The sequence below is a fragment of the Myxine glutinosa genome, chromosome 8 (assembly GCF_964187855.1).
Source record: "Myxine glutinosa chromosome 8, kmMyxGlut1.1, whole genome shotgun sequence".
NCBI lineage: Eukaryota > Metazoa > Chordata > Myxini > Myxiniformes > Myxinidae > Myxine > Myxine glutinosa.
Genome location: NC_136268.1, coordinates 33,723,373 through 33,739,681, shown reverse-complemented (window position 1 = coordinate 33,739,681; position 16,309 = coordinate 33,723,373). Strand labels below are relative to the sequence as shown.

Genomic DNA, 16,309 nt, shown 5'->3' with positions numbered 1-16,309 from the left:
CCTCGACGTGGACCACCCCCCGCCAGTGGCTCGGCCCCCGCGGCGGGGCCGCCCCCCCGGCGGGCGGACCTCCGGCACCGCCCGGCCCCGCCGGCACGCCCCCCTCCCCCCCGGTCCCGCAACCATCCCAGGTGCCGCGCCGGAGGCATCCCAGATGACATCCCGGCATCCCAGACGCCGCCAGCCGCCACTGGGCGCTTCGGCCGGGTCATCCGTTTGCCCCGCAAACTGACCCTTGAGGTGCGCGGGAATTCTGGGGGGCCGCGTGTGGCGGACACGATGGCGCGGTGACATCATTCCGCACACCAAGAGGGTGTCGGCCACGCCCGAGGGGTAGGCGTGGCCTCGGGATATATACACGGGGCGCGCAGCCCCGAGCACCTTAGTGCTATAGTTGAGCTTTGTTATAAAGACTCTTTTTTGGTTACCTGCGTTGTTGCTTCTCTTCTTGGCGAACAAGTCGTGCGCATAGCACCGCACTTCAACGTCCTTTTTACCGAAATCTGGAGAAAACGTGTTTTATTTCCTCCGCCATCTGCGATGTACGGAGATCATGTTTCCACACCTGTCTGTTTGTCTATGAACAGGATATATCACAAAATTATGGACAGATTGGGATGAAACTTGATGAATGAGTTGGGTAAGTAACAAGAACAAGCCGATTAGATTTTGGTTCAGGTCCCAATCCAGATCCGACCTATCAGTGGGATACAAAAGGTAAACTGTTCAGCGTGGTTGAGGTATGCGCTCTACCGTGTTCTTTTTCAACCTGTTGTATCCTGGAGAAGCAAATATGCTGAGTATTCCAATCTACTAGTGCAAGGTTGCGGGAATATGCACACAAATCACGCGGAGGAAAGTCAAAACCAAGGTTCTTTATTGCGCATGCGCACGCTCCACCCCCTGGTGACGTCATCCCCGAATATTCCATTATTATTATGTGCTCTCTCAATGGCAATGCAGACATGAATGATTACCTTGTTGATTAATATTGATTTGAATTTTAAGGATACGAGATTCCGTTTTTACTTTTCCTTCAAGGCAATACATTTTCAATAAAATAAATAGATGAATAAATGAACTAAAATGAAAGCAATAAATATAATAAAAGGCAATAAATAAAATAAATTAAAATATATTAAATAAAAAAATAAATAAATATATAATCTAGTAATATATATAAATATAATAACGATATAATAATAAATAAAAGGCAATAAATTTTCCTCTGGTGGTGAGAAAATGCTTTGAATTGATCCAAGAGTGTGTTCAGTTACCAAGCAGCTTGCTAGCGCTTGCCAAGCCAGCCGTTCCTTATGGAATATGAATGCACTTGAACAGGGTGCTTGCTTGAGTGTTTGAATCCACTGAGCGTGCAACATTGAGTTTATTTCGTTAAATAAATAAAAAAGGAAAACGTGCTGAATGACGTGCATTGTCGAAGCCGATTGGGCGCCATATTACTTCTCCATAAAACCATTGCTTGCAGTTCAAAAAATAAATTGAGAACAGTGCACAAACACTCAAACTTTCCCAAATACTATAAACTGGTGGGTGCTCCGCAGCTAGAAGCTGAATTAATACCGGTACGCCGACCGTCGGATTGGATCGAACGTTAAGAGGGTTTAACTTAACCCCCTTAACTTTAACTTTAACCCTTAAGAGGGTTCTTAAACTTTAAGAGCAGGCCATTGTGTGCCGGTACCCTAAACAAATTCTAAATGCCGGCCCTGCCTCTTGTTGTGGTGTAACACGGCAAATCAACGACCCACCAAAAATCTCTGTACTCGTGACCTCTTTGGCAGCGCCACGCCACGCACGGCAATCAACGGAGCGGTATATAACAATTACATTCAGCTTGGTTGGTACATTTCGCCCTCTTTCCTTTTCCAAAATTGTTCTGCAGCGTACAAAAAAATAAAATATATATATAACGCTTTCACATGGCGTACCTAGATTGCGGTAGATCTGAACGACGTCATTAAAATAAAATCTAACAGACGATAAAACGAATAGACAAGTGATAAACAGATCGTTCCAGCATTGCGGAGCGGTGGATTTCTTCCTCACTTTTCGCGTACACAGTTGATTTAAAGGAAAGGCAAAAGACAAAGGTAAGAATGAATTTACTTGTTTTAAAAATTCAATCATACAAGTATTTCTGGACGTTGATCGCAAGGCCTCCGCTCAGTTGTGTCTTGTGAGATACCGCTCTCGGCTACTGGAGTAACCCGGAAAATGAACATCAGAAACAGCCCTGTGTTCGATTTATAGTTATACTTCACGTGAGAGATTTCGTCTTTAATTACTATTTAAACTATGACCATTTTATCTTTCAAGTCTGCATAAGTATAAACTTTTAACATATAATGTGTGTCACGTTATCGGTTATGTTAAATTGCTGTACATAACGCAGGTACCAGTATATCGTATACCGGTGATTATATGGAGGGATTTCAGTACCCATGATGCAGTGCGCGGGCGCCATATTGGTTGGCAAGCTAAACAAGGCCAAATGATTAGCGTAACCTTCTATTGCAGTGTCAGAATAACGAGATAAAAACATGGTAGAGAGCTACTGATGCTATCGTTAGGGAAGTGAATACAACCAACGTGGCAGCGCGCACGGCATTATGGGATCACTGAAAACTCTCCGTTGAGGGACCCAGATACCCTAGAAATTGACTGCAATTGTGTTCTGGCGATATTATTTGATTGGTTAAATGGGAGTGACGTAGTTACTGGTTCCGGATATTGTTATTTCATTGGTTAAGTGGGACTGATTTAGTGACCAGTACCGGATATTGACTATTGTTATATCATTGGTTAAGTGGGAGTGATGTAATTACTGGTACCGGATATTTTATTTTTAATTTTTTTGCATATAAGATCGAGGCTCGTGAAAGAGCTGACATTAATGACACAAAAAAAAATCAAACGGACACATAAAACATATAGGTCTAATAAGGGGAGCGGTAGACAAGATGGGGAGAGAGGGAAGCACACAACACAACATTTGAGAGCAGGGACATCGAGAGATCTGTGGGAGGGAGAGGGCTTGGGGGGGAGGTGGGAGAAGTATAAAACGCATGGACACTGCAAGGACTTCCAGGAAAGAGGTTGGTATTTCAAAAAAGTGGATCTGGGGTGAATTAGCGGGGGTAGAAAATATCAAGGTTTTGGATGGGGGGAAGATAAGAGATGGTGGTGAACAGCTGTTTTAAAGACCTGGAGGGAGGAGTGGGATTGAAGAGAGAGAGAGTAGGAATAGAGGAATGAAAGAGTGAAAGTGAGCAGAGTCTTGATTTTGGCAGTTTAATCATTAGAGGGTTGCTGGCAGATCTTGTGTGACCTGTAGGAATATTTGGGGGACAGAGCACAGAGCACAGAGCTGGGAGAGCAAGGCCGGAGAGGAGTCGGTAGAAGACAGAAAGACAACCAAACCTGCCTGCGGTGAGTGAGTGAAAGGCCCTCGGAGTTGGCTTCATCGCGGGAGATTCCAATGATTCTGAAAGCTTTGATTTCAACAACGTGAAGCCCAGCTCGGTGTGAGGCAGGAGCACCAGCCTAGAGGGGAGAACAGTTTTCCATTGAGCTGCGAATGAAAGCCTTGTATGTGGTTAGGAGCTCAGGTGTGCCAAGGAAGGACTTGGCATGATGGAGGATGCCCAGTGGCTTCTGGGCATCCTCCGTCGTGGCTTCTGGATGGAGGACGCCCATCGTTCTTAGCACGACGACTGGCTTTGGAGGCCAGCTTGGAAATGTGGTTTTCCCAGGAAAGATCATGGCAGATGGTGAGACCCAAAAGCTTGAGTGACAGAACTTCTTGGAGAGGATTGTTGAGAAATTAGATGGGAGGTTTGTCCGGTCAGTCTTTTCGGAGAGACATAGTAAGAGTGTGAGACTTGTCAGGATTGAAAGACATGTTCCACATGTTTTTACAGTCTGTGATTTTGTCCAGATCTGCAGAGAGTGAGGAGGCTGCAGACTGCTGATCTGAGGGATGAGGAATGGAGCGTCAGAGAGTGGAGTCATCAGCAAAGAGACAGAGGATTTTCAAGAGAGTCAGGGAGATCATTAATGAAGACCAGAAAAAGGACAGGGCCCAGAACACTTCCTTGGGGAACTCCAGCCTGAACAGGAAGGGGAGATGAGGGAAATCAATTCAGGGCCACACGTTGACTACGACCAGAGAGGAAGTCCGCAAGCCATGCGGGGAGATTTCCATGGATACCATAGGAGGAGAGTTTGGTGAGCAGAGCGGGGTGCCAGACCGTATCGAAGGCACGTGACATGTCAAGGGAGACAGCTCTAATTTCCTGTTTGGCAATGAGGACCTCCATCCATTGTTGAGATAGCAGAAGCAGCATGTCCAGAGTAGAATGACCTGGTCTGAATCCAAATTGATGATCGGAGATCAAGCCATTGGAGAAGAGGAAGGATTTGATATCTGAAGCAATGATGGATTCCATGACTTTGCTGATAATTGGGAGCAGGCTGATTGGTCTGTAGTTGCAAGGATCTGTTTTTGCACCTTTTTGTGTAAAGCGGTAATGTTTTCTGATTTCCAAGATGATGGCCGATTACCTTGAGCAAAAGAGAGGGTGAAGAGAACAGAGAGAGGGTGAGATAGAGCGGCAGAGCAGGATTTTAGGACCCATGGGCTGATGCTGTCTGGTCCAGTTGCATAATCAGAGTCGAGGTCTGACAAAAACTTCTCCACCTTGTCAGGAGAGAAGGACACAGAGTCCAGGAGCAGCTGGGTTCGACTGGGTAAGGTGGGTACAGATACAGATACAGATAGAGATGGGTTTGGGACACAAGATTTTGAGGCAAACAGATTTGAGGCATTCGGCTTTGTCACGTGCGGGTAATTCGGAGTGATGTAGTTGCCAGTACCACATATTGTTATTTCATTGGTTAAGTGGGAGTGATGTTGTGACCAGTACCGGATATTGTTATATCATTGGTTAAGTGGGAGTGATGTAGTTATCAGTACAGGATATTGTTATTTCATTGGTTAACTGGGAGTGATGTAGTTACTGGTACCGGATATTGTTATGTCATTGGTTAAGTGGGAGTGATGTAGTTACCAGTACCGGATATTGTTATTTCATTGGTTAAGTGGGAGTGACGTAGTAGTAGGGTACTGGATATTATGTCATTGGGAGTTACTGGTACCGGATATTGTTATTACATTAAGTGGGAGTGCCGTTGTTACCAGTACTAGATATTTTTTTTCTGACCGGTATTTACGTCACTTTGGTACAATTTTTTTAAATTGACATTTGCCCTTAAACGACGCTGAAAGCAACTAATTTGTAAAGGGCTACAAAAATGAGGAAAAACTAGCAAAACCTTCACCTAGTCCTGAAACAAGGAAATCTCTTCACAGGACCACTGTGCAGGAGGGGGTAAATAGGCCTGGCAGAAAAATACATCTTCCTACCTCATTTGGGTGTTTTTTAGGAGATACCATTTCCGTGCTGGATGCCCGAATGGAGCTCATCCACCCTTTTCCAGGTGTTGTTATTAGCCCTGGCAGGTTGTCGGTCACCTTCCTCACTCGCAAAGCCAGTGAGGGGTGTCGGTTTAGTCGCCAACAACCAGACCAGGCAGTCGGTTGCATTGGGTTGCATGTTACCAGTAGCAGTCCCAAACGACTGACCTGACCTTAAATTATTTCACTTTACCGGTAAAATGAACCACCTTTAGAGGCCATTTTGCCCTGCAGAGCAGGGGTTGGCCTTTTTCAGGCCTCGCGGCCCCCTTTTTGAGCAATGTTTTATGGCCGGATGCCCTTCCTGCCGCCAACCCTGTTAGTCGCCTCTTGTGACACTAAGGGAATTACCAGTGACCTGGTACTCAATTCGCCGACTTCGGAAGGATGGCAGGCTGAGTCAACCCCCTTGGTGTTGATTCAGCTATCAACCAGGATTCGAACCCAGGATCCTAGGATCCCGAGCCGGCACCCTAACCGCTAAGCCAACACCAGGTTGGAAAGCAACATCGTAATATAATAATATTGGCACTGGCTTTGACACTGGCTTTGACACTGGCTTTGACACTGGCTTTGACACTGGCTTTGACACTGGCGTTGACACTGGCGTTGACACTGGCGTTGACACTGGTGTTGACACTGGCGTTGACACTGGCGTTGACACTGGTGTTGACACTGGCGTTGACACTGGTGTTGACACTGGTGTTGACACTGGCGTTGACACTGGTGTTGACACTGGCGTTGACACTGGCGTTGACACTGGCATTGGCACTGACACTGGCTAAGCACCATGCTGACACAACATACAGTCGTGGCCAAAAATATTGGCGCCCTTGCACTTTTTCAAATAACTCACAATTTCTCTAAAAATAAGTTAAAATTGACAAAAGTATTTGGTCTCCACAATTCTTTGTTTCACTGTTAATATTACAGAACCTTTGTTTTTGATTCAGAACTTAATAAATCCTTTTAAATCAGAAAATAAAAAAATGGCATTGACAAAATTATTGAAACCCTCGATTTAATATTTGGTAGCACAGACTTTGGACAAAATAACTGCAGTCAAGCGCTTCCTTTCGCCATGAATGAGCTTCCTTCGCCTCTCCACTGGCAGTTTGGCCCACTCTTCTTGCATAAACTGCTCCAGTTCTCCCAGATTTGAAGGGTGCCTTCTCCCAAATGCTGTTTTCAGATCTTCCCACAGATGTTCAATGGGATTTAGATCTGGACTCTTTGCTGGCCACTTTAGAACAGTCCAGCGTTTTGTCTTGAACCATTCCTGGGTGCTTTTTGAAGTTTTATTTGGGGTCATTGTCCTGCTGCAAGACCAATGACCTTCTATGGAGACCCAGCTTTCTGACACTGGGTTGAACATTGCGCTCCAAAATGCCTTGGTAATCTCCTGATTTCATGATGCTATGCACATTGCACACATTCAAGGCACCCAGTGCCAGAGGCAGCACAGCAACCCCAAAACATCACTGAACCTCCTCCATGTTTGACTGTAGGGAAGGTGTTCCTTTCTTTGAAGGCTTCATTTTGTTTTCTGTAAACAGAGATGATGTGCTGTACCAAAAAGCTCTAATTTGGTCTCATCTGTCCACAGGACATTCTCCCAGAAGGAGTTTGGCTTGTTCAGGTGGGTTTTGGAAAATTCCAGTCTGGCTTTCTCAGCAGTGGGGTCCTTCTGGTCTCCTCCCATAGAACCCTCTTTCATTGTGTTGGTGACGGATGGTACGAGTTGAAACTGTCGTACCTTGTGTCTGAAGGTCAGCTTGAATCTGTTTGGCAGTTGATCGAGGTTCTTTCTCCAAAATTCCTTCGCTGCAATCTTCGATCAATTTTTCTGTTGCGGCCACATCCAGGGAGGTTGGCTGCAGTGCCATGGGCCTTAAACTTCCTGATAACATTGCGTATGGTGGACACAGGAACATCAAGGTCTCTGGAGATGGACTTGTATCCTTGAGATTGTCTATGCTTGGCTACAACTTTGTGGCTGTCCTCATAAGACAATTCTCTGGTTTTGTTTCTTTTCTCCATGCTCATTGCGGTACACATAGTGATACAAAAGAGCAGAATGACTCCTTTTCTCTATTCAAACTGGTTGAATGAGTGATTTTAAAAAATATTGCAGGCACATACAACTCACCACAGGTGAGTTCCATTCCAAAGTAAAGGAGAATCACCTGCTTGAAATCTAATTATTTATAACAACTTCTGAAAGGTGCCAATAATATTGTCCTGGCCATTTTACGATTTCTGTGTGGAATAAGCTAAGATTTAGTAATTTTTTCAGCTTTTTTTGTTTTGTTCCACTGCAAACAAAAGAAATACATATGTTGAAACTAAAATATTTTTAGATTTCAACAATTTTCTGGAAGAAATGGTGCATTATTTGAAAAAAGTGCAAGGGTGCCAATATGTTTGGCCACAACTGTAGATAACTCCTAAAAACTTTCAAAATGTAATTTGGTCCATCGTGTCTGGTACGCACTTCCATCCGAAACCTGATTCGTGCCATGTGTGTAACCCTATGCTGTATTGTGTAGTTAACTGTTTGGAGCCTATTTTTATATATAATTTACTTTTCTGTTTCATCAGTGCTGGCTCAGATCTGTGTAAACCCTCGAACATCATGTCTTACACTCGACAAATGGAGGGCTATTCTTCGTACCACCATGGCAGCAACATGGAAACGTCTGAAGAATTTGCGCTGCTCACCCATAACATCACGACCAACATCCAGAAAGTTTCACAGAATAGTGAGTGCACCGTGAAAACGTCAAGTTATCCGAAGTGTGATCCCTCTGTTTGTATCCGAGCTTTACCATGTAACTTGAAATGATGCAAGGAACGTTAATATAGGAGTCTATTTGGTCCATCATGCCTGTGCTGCAGCAACATCCCATTACACCTCTATCTCCAATGCTTCTACTTACCTATGCAATTCCAATTTAAGTTTGTCTATTGTTTCTGCTGCCACTACCTTTCCAGGGAGACAATTCCATGCCTTAACTACTGACTGAAGGACCTTGCTTGCCTTACTACCTGAGTACCATCTTAACTCCCCTCTTTACTCTCAGGCTATGGCCGCTGGTCCTTTTATTGTCTATTTTACTGAAGAACTCGTCTGCACTTGTTTTTTGTTTATACCATTCATTATCTTAAACATCTCTATCATATCACCTCGTAACCACCTCCTTTCCAATATATAAAGCCCTGTCTCCTTCAGCTGCTCTTCATAGTTTCGTCTAGCTCGGCCCATAATCAATCTCGGATTCTAGGTGATCTGTACCCTCTCCATGGCAGCTATGTCCTTCCTCAGATGTGATGAGCAAAACTAAACACCATATTCTAGATGAGGCCTCCTTAACTTCCAATGTAGTGTTAAAACCACTTCTTTTGATTTATACAGCGCCTATAGAAAGTCGACAGCCCTTTCAAATTTTTCACCTTTTCTTTCCTTATAGTCTGGAATTCAATTGCATTAAATCTTGACTTTTTCCACCTTTATTTACACATTGTAACAGACAACTTCCAAGTGAAAAAACAAATTCTACAAATTTCAGAAAATAAATTAAAAATACAAAACGAGAATATCTTGGTTGGAGAAGTGTCCACTCCCCCTTGGAATAGCAATTGTAAATTAGCTCAGGTGTAACCAATCACCTTCAAAATCACACACCAAGTTAATTGACCTCCACCAGAGTTGAATTGTAGTGATTCTGATTATTTCAGAATAAAATCAGCAGCTGTGCCAGTGTGCCTGTCGGTTTCCTCTGCTCGTGCTGGGTAGTGCATTTCACAGCAGTGACTCCACTATGAGCACCAAGGAGCTTTCAACGACCTCTGGGGTTAAGTTGTGGAAAGGCACAGATCAGGGGATGGGTGTAAAAATATTTAAAAGGTCTTGAATATCCTGTGGAGCACAGTCAAACCAATCATTAAGAAGTGGAAGGTGTATAGTACCACCAGGACCCTGCCTATATCAGGCCGTCTCCAAACTGGATGAGCAAGCAAGGAGGAGACTGATCAGAGAGGCCACCCAGAGACCAATGGCAACTTTGAAAGAGCTACAGGCCTTTATGGAAAAGACTGGTCACTGTGTGCATGTGACAACAGTATCCCCAAGCATTCCACAAATCTGTTCTGTACGCTAGGGTGGCAAGAAGAAATCCATTACTCAAAAAGCCCACCTTGAGTCCCGTTTGAGGTATGAAAAAAAACCCACTGGAGATTCTGAAGCCATGTGGCAAAAAGTTTTGTGGTCTGACGAAACCAAGATGGTACTTTTTCGCCTAAATGCAAAATGTTACGTTTGGCGCAAACCCAACATAATACATCACCCAAAGAAAACCATCCCTACTGTAAAGCATGGTGGTGGTAGTCTCATGTTATGGGGATGTTTCGCATCAGCAGGAACTGGGGCACTCAACAGACTCGCAGCTGTAATTGCTGTCAAAGGTGCTTCCACACAAGTATTAACTCAGGGGGTTGACACTTATCCAACCAAGATATTATTGTTTTGTATTTTTAATTAATTTCCGAAATTTGTAGAATTTGTTTTTTCACTTGGAAGTTGTGGGGTTATGATGTGTAAATAAAGGTGGAACTAGAACGGCACTTTTTGACGTCACGTCGATTGATTTGCCTCCGCCCACATTATTACATCATTACAATACTTGTATCAAGTTTGATTTAAATCCATTCAGCTGTTCTCAAGTTATCACATTTCTACCTGACATGACCTCTGACCTCTTGACCCTTAAATTTAATCAGTTCATGTTTACATAATTATACATACCTGTACCAAGTTTTAATTTAAACCCCTTTAGCTGTTCACAAGTTATCACATTTTTACCTGACATGACCTCTGACCTTTGGCCTTTGACCTTGGGATCCCAAAATCGAATAATTTAATCTTTACTTTCTTATACTTATCTGGACCAAGTTTGATTGGATCACTACAGCCATTATCAAGTTATAGACCTATTACGGACTTTGACCTTTGACCCCAAAATCTAATCTGTTAATCTTTACACCATTCTACATATCACTACATATGACTGGACTACATACTACATGCACTACAATGACTGACTATCACTACATATTACATATGATGTAGAACATATACATGTGGTCAGAATCCCATCACTGGTTCACAAGTTATCGCGGTAACAGGATTTTTACCCAACATGGCCTTTGACCTCATGACCACAAATCTAATCGGTTCATCTTTACCTCATACATACCTGCACCAAGTTTGACTTGGATCCCTTCAGCCATTCTCAAGTTATCGCGGTAATGAAAACCTATCACGGATGGACGGACAACCTGAAAACATAATGCCTCCGGCGACTTTGTCAATGGAGGCATAAAAAGTCTGATTTAATGCAATTTAATTTCAATTAAGGCAACAAAAAGTGAAAATTTTGAAAGGGGGTGTAGACTTTCTATAGGCACTGTAATTGATCTCTCCATGAATAGAACATGAAACCATGTTGTGCACAATTCGGAATATTTGTGTTTATTTTAATGTTTGCTCTTCTTCAATTAATTTATTTATTACTAGTTCTTGATAAAAGGTCAACATCCACCAAGTTGTAGTTAATTGTACTAGTTCGTATTTATTGTGCGCTTAATTTTTCTTTCTCCATCTATCTATGGAGAAATTAATTTTTTACAAACAATTTTTGTGAGCTTTACTTGGCTATGCCGAATGGGTTTGTGGGTGGAGTAGCGGCTGAAACCAGAATCCTATGCAGGTTCCTCCCGATGACTCCATCTTTGCATATTCGAGTTCCTCTTGATAAATCCAATGCAGTGTTTGAACTTTCCTGACTCCAGTGAGCTGTTAAAGACAGCAGTTACCATCACGGTTATCTGCTCTTTTAACATCCCACTTATCTGTTCGACCATCTCCCTCATTAATCTCGGGTGCGTATTATCTGGCCCCCGAGTTTTAGCCTCAATTTCCGAGCTGTTTCTTCAGTTATTTTACGTTCTACCTGGATCTTTTGTAAAAGCTCTTCATCACCTCCTTGATAGATACTCTCAGTTGTTGATAAATCCCTTGACTGTTCTGGTGTAAATATCAAGTAAAATAATTATTTAATAAGCCCGCCATCTTGCTTTGATCACCAACCAATATGTTTTGCCTCAATGGACCCACACTTGTCCTAACTTGTTCATTACCTTATCATTTTCATGTTCCTCTTTGTTTTGCCGAGTTTCTTTTCTTAACCAGCCTCTATTTACTCCTATAATGATCAGTCTAACTTCAATTCTGTCAATTTATACTTTATGAATGCCTTCTGCTTTTCCTTAATAGCAGTCATTATCTCACTACTCAACCATCCTGATCTCGTTCTGCCTCTAGTTTTACACCTGATTGAAATGTATTTGCTCTGCATCTGACACATTTGCTCCTTGAAGGTTTCCCCATTTCTCTGATGCCGATCGCTCTCTTGTTAGCCTCTCTCAATCTCCATCACCAAACTCGCTCCTCATACCCGAATGGTTTCTTGAAATTGAATAGCCTTGATAAACCATCCCGAACTTTTATCGGAATCCTTGCACACACTATGTCGTGGTTACTTGATCCTAAATGTTCCCCTACCTCCACCATCTCGGGATATTTTACCCAGATAGCTACACCTCCCAATTTATCTTTCCTATCACACTTTCACAGCACCACTTGGTTGTCTGCGACATAAGGGTGAAAGGTGCGAGGAGAGCTCGGCGGGTGAAGTACCAACCGAGAATGAAGGTGTGGAGGTTGAAAGAGGTGACAGTAAGGGAGGCATTAAAAGAGAGGCTGAGTATGGTAGAGGATGATGTGGTTGAGCTTGAAAGTGGTTGGATGTCAATGAAAGCTAGTCTGTTGGGAGCCGTTGGCGAGGTATGTGGATGGACAAAAGGACCACCGAGGCACTCGGAAACATGGTGGTGGGATGATGAAGTTGGAAAGAGGATTGACGAGAAGAGGAAGAAGTTCAAGGAGTGGCAGAAGGCGAAGGGTACGGGAGCAGAAACAGCAGAGCATGAAAGTTATAAGGCAGCCAGGAAGGCTGCAAAGAAAGAGGTAGCAAAGGCGCAGGAGGCATGCATGAAAATGTTCGGAGAACGCTTGGATTCGGAAGAGGGTCAGAAAGCAGTATTCAGGATTGCAAAGCAGATAGCGAAAGAGAGGTGTGATGTGATGGGGGTGAGTTGCTTGAAGGATGAAGTGGGACAAATCGTTGTCGACCCAGATGGAATTAAAGGAAGATGGAAAAGATATATGGAAATGCTGTTGAATACAGAGAATGAATTGGATGGCAACATAGAGAGTAACCCAGTTTTAGGACCGGCAGAGAAGATAACTGAGAAGGAAGTTGAGGAAGCGATAAAAGCAATGAAGAGTGGAAAAGCGGGAGGGCCGACGGGAGTTGTGGGAGATATGTTGAAGGCAGCAGGAAGTTGGGGTGTGAAGAGAATGACAGAGATCTGTAATCTGGTGGTGAAAGAAGGCCGCATTCCAGTGGATTGGGAACTGAGTACCCTCGTCCCTCTATACAAGGGGAAAGGTGACCCTCTGGAGTGTGGCTCGTACCGAGCGATAAAGTTATTGGAGCATGGAATGAAGGTTTTGGAAAGGGTGTTGGAGAGGAGGATAAGGAAGAAAGTGAAGATCGACGAAATGCAGTTTGGATTTATGCCAGGAAGAGGAACGACAGACGCGCTTTTCATTGTGAGGCAGTTGCAGGAGAAGTACATGGAGAAGAGGAAGAAGTTGTTTCTTGGGTTTATTGATCTGGAGAAAGCATTCGATAGGGTTCCACGCAAAGTATTGACATTGACATGGGCATTGAGGAAGTTAGGAGTGGAGGAATGGTTGATCAGAGTAGTGATGGCAATGTACAAAAGAGCGCGCACAGCTGTAAGGACGAACAGTGGTGAGTTTGAGGTGAAGGTGGGAGTGCATCAGGGGTCGGTGCTAAGTCCACTACTATTTGTAGTTGTGATGGAGGTGCTGGCTCAGAACGTAAAGGAGGGTTTACCGTGGGAGTTGTATGCAGATGATCTGGTGTTGATTGCGGAAAGTATGGATGGACTGAAGGAAAAGATGAACAAGTGGAAGGAATGTATGGAGACAAAAGGTCTGAAGGTGAATATAGGAAAGACGAAGGTGATGGCAAGTGGTAAAGCATGTGGTGAGGTGGAAAGAACTGGGAAGTGGCTGTGTGCTGTGTGCAGGAAGGGTGTCGGAGTGAACTCCATTCAATGTGCGCTGAGTGGGTTCATCAAAAATGTAGTAGTCTGAGAGGGTCATTTACCAGTGTGGCAGCTACATTCAAATGTAAAGTGTGCACAGAGGGAGTTGCAGATGGAGGAAATGTTGAGTTGGATCTTGGAGACGGCGTGAAGCTGGAAGGTGTGAAAACATTTTGCTACCTCGGAGACATGCTGAATGGAGAAGGTGGATCAGACTCGGCAACGGTTGCTCGAGTGAGATGTGCATGGAAGAAGTTTCGGGAACTGAGTGGCATGCTGATGAGGAGGGGAGTGTCGCTGAAGCTGAAGGGAAAGGTGTATGCTGCATGTGTGAAGTGTTTTGATTTATGGGAGCGAGACATGGGTAATGAATGTAGAGCAGCAACGAAGGCTGGAAAGAGTGGAAATGCGAATGGTTCGATGGATGTGCGAAGTATCGTTGAGAGAGAGAGGAAGACAAATGATGAATTGCGAAAGATGATGGGAATATTGCCTCTGATTGATGCTGTGAAGAGGAACAGGTTGAGATGGTTTGGTCATGTGTTGAGGAAGGATGAAAGTGACTGGTTGAGAAGAGTGATGGAAATTAATGTAGAAGGAAGTAGAGGACGGGGAAGACCGAGAAAGACTTGGCTAAAGATGGTGGAAGAAGAAATGCGGGCAAGGGGGTTAACAAGGAGAGATGCAGAAAATAGGGCAATATGGAGAAGATTGTCATGGGGACCGCAAGGCTAACCCCCGCTCTAGCAGGGAAAATGGCCTTAAAATGCATGTTGTTGTTGTTGTATCACACTGAAACATCTTGTAGCCTACTACTTTTGTCCTTCAATGTCTCACCTCATTAAACCATGTCTCCCTTACTGCAACTATACCGTACTCCTCACTATCTACTTTGGCCTCAAGCTCATGCATCATCTATATATCAAAGTAGCCAGATTTCTCCGTCTGTTTCACTTTCCTCCCATTGGTTCGATAGTTGACTCCACCCACAATTAAACCTCAAAAAATCAAAAATAATACGTCCGCTACTTATAAAGGCCAAGGACCTTGGGCTTCAGGCCATTGGTGTGCATTTGAACACTGAACAACATGTCTTCTGTCATGAAATAAGGTACATTTTGTGGAAATAAAGGAACGTTTTGATTACAATCCATGCAGAGGAAATGCGGCAATGCATGTTTTGTTCGGGAACGATCACGGCAGTGGTCTATTATTGATGCCTACTTTTTTGCCCAATGTACCTAGTGAATAGTACATTGGGCAATTATACACAGCCAAAAAAAAACAAAAAAACTTTTGTACAGGATCTATAACCAAACTATTTCACATGTGCATGGACATGTAATTCGCATACTATGTGAAGTTGATAAACATACGTGACAAATTGAAGTCTGAAAAGCAGGTTGGTCAGAATTGAAAGCGGGTTTTATTTTATTTATTTACTTTTACCAAACCTGGTAAAAACGCTATTCGAAAGATTGTCAGTGACACAAAATACACCAAAATACTGAGATCGTTGTTTATTGACGAGTAATGAATGACAAGGAGGTTCCGACCCATGCGGCAGTTTTGTTATTTTTTTGTGTACATTTGGCTTATTGTTTGTTTGTTTTTTCAATTTTTTTATTCTCTAACTTGCATCCTTTCCATTCGCAGCTTCACGGATCCAACGGATGATGAACCAGCTGGGAACCGCTGATGATGCAAGCAGTCTTTTGGAACAATTGTAATTGGAATACATGTGTATGAAACGTGCTTTATCATTTTGCTGATTGGAAAGTGTTTTAAAATTTTTTTTTGCCAAAATCGGGTTTTTAAGAGCTCGGCATGAGAAATGAAGGTTCTTGAGATATCATGTTTGCATTAAAATGGACTGAGCTTTGAAAGTTGTCATTGATGTATTTGATCCTGTGTAGTGGAAAGTGTGAGTACTGTTTATTTTATTTTTGTTTTCCTCGGCAGACGGAAATTGCAGCATGACACGAACCAGCTCGCAAAGGAAACAAATAAGTTGCTGAAGCAGCTTGCTGCAGCCACGACATCATCCAGCACGAACGAGCAGGTCGGTGGACAAGCTCGCAGCAGAAGGGAGTACCTGCAGTGTGAAGAGGAACCTCTTTTAAGCAGTGTGGTGTGTTTTTTGTTTTTTTGTTTTTTAAATATCTCTGCCACCGAAGGTGAATGGAGGTTATCTGTTTGTCTGTGTTTTGTTGTCTGTGAGCAGGATATATCGAGTTGAGGACTTATTCAGACGAAATTTGGTGGACAGGTTGGGTGTGGGTGATTGTGGTGGTGGTTCATATGCAGCCTGAGGCTGTTTGGCTGCATCATTTTCTGGGGGCGTAGCTGTGCCGCTGATGCAGTGCCTCTGTTACCAGTAAGCTGGTACTCATTTTGCCGACCTCAGAAGGATGGCAGTCTGAGTAAACCTACCTGGTGTTATTTCGACGGCATGTCAGGGGTTAAAACTCAGGACTCCTAACATCTCAAGCCAGCCACCTTAACCATTAAGCCAACACCAGGCTAGGTTGGGTCTGTTGCTGTTATAAG

At 43.6% G+C, this 16,309-nt stretch overlaps 1 protein-coding gene and 1 long non-coding RNA gene across 7 annotated transcripts in view; one reads left to right on the top strand and one right to left on the bottom strand.

Moving 5' to 3' along the window:
* The first annotated feature begins 1,959 nt into the window (after window positions 1-1,959).
* LOC137432403 (syntaxin-12) overlaps window positions 1,960-16,309 on the top strand; it is a 61,039-nt gene continuing 46,689 nt past the window's right edge. Inside the window, exons 1-4 of one of the 4 annotated variants that reach the window (XM_068124304.2) lie at window positions 1,960-2,114; window positions 8,102-8,262; window positions 15,416-15,485; window positions 15,722-15,821. In XM_068124304.2, the coding sequence (XP_067980405.1) occupies window positions 8,136-8,262; window positions 15,416-15,485; window positions 15,722-15,821 (297 nt within the window). In that variant the 5' untranslated portion in view covers window positions 1,960-2,114; window positions 8,102-8,135. Of the gene's footprint in view, window positions 2,115-8,101; window positions 8,263-15,415; window positions 15,486-15,721; window positions 15,891-16,309 lie in introns of all 4 variants that reach the window. The other 3 variants (XM_068124303.2, XM_078783173.1, XM_078783172.1) reach the window with 3 other exon arrangements.
* The window catches only part of LOC137432405 (uncharacterized), a 115,967-nt gene continuing 108,665 nt past the window's right edge, over window positions 9,008-16,309 (bottom strand). For all 3 annotated transcript variants that reach the window (XR_010985492.2, XR_010985491.2, XR_010985490.2), the window contains exon 4: window positions 9,008-9,349. This is a non-coding gene — a long non-coding RNA (uncharacterized LOC137432405). The remainder of the gene's footprint in view (window positions 9,350-16,309) is intronic.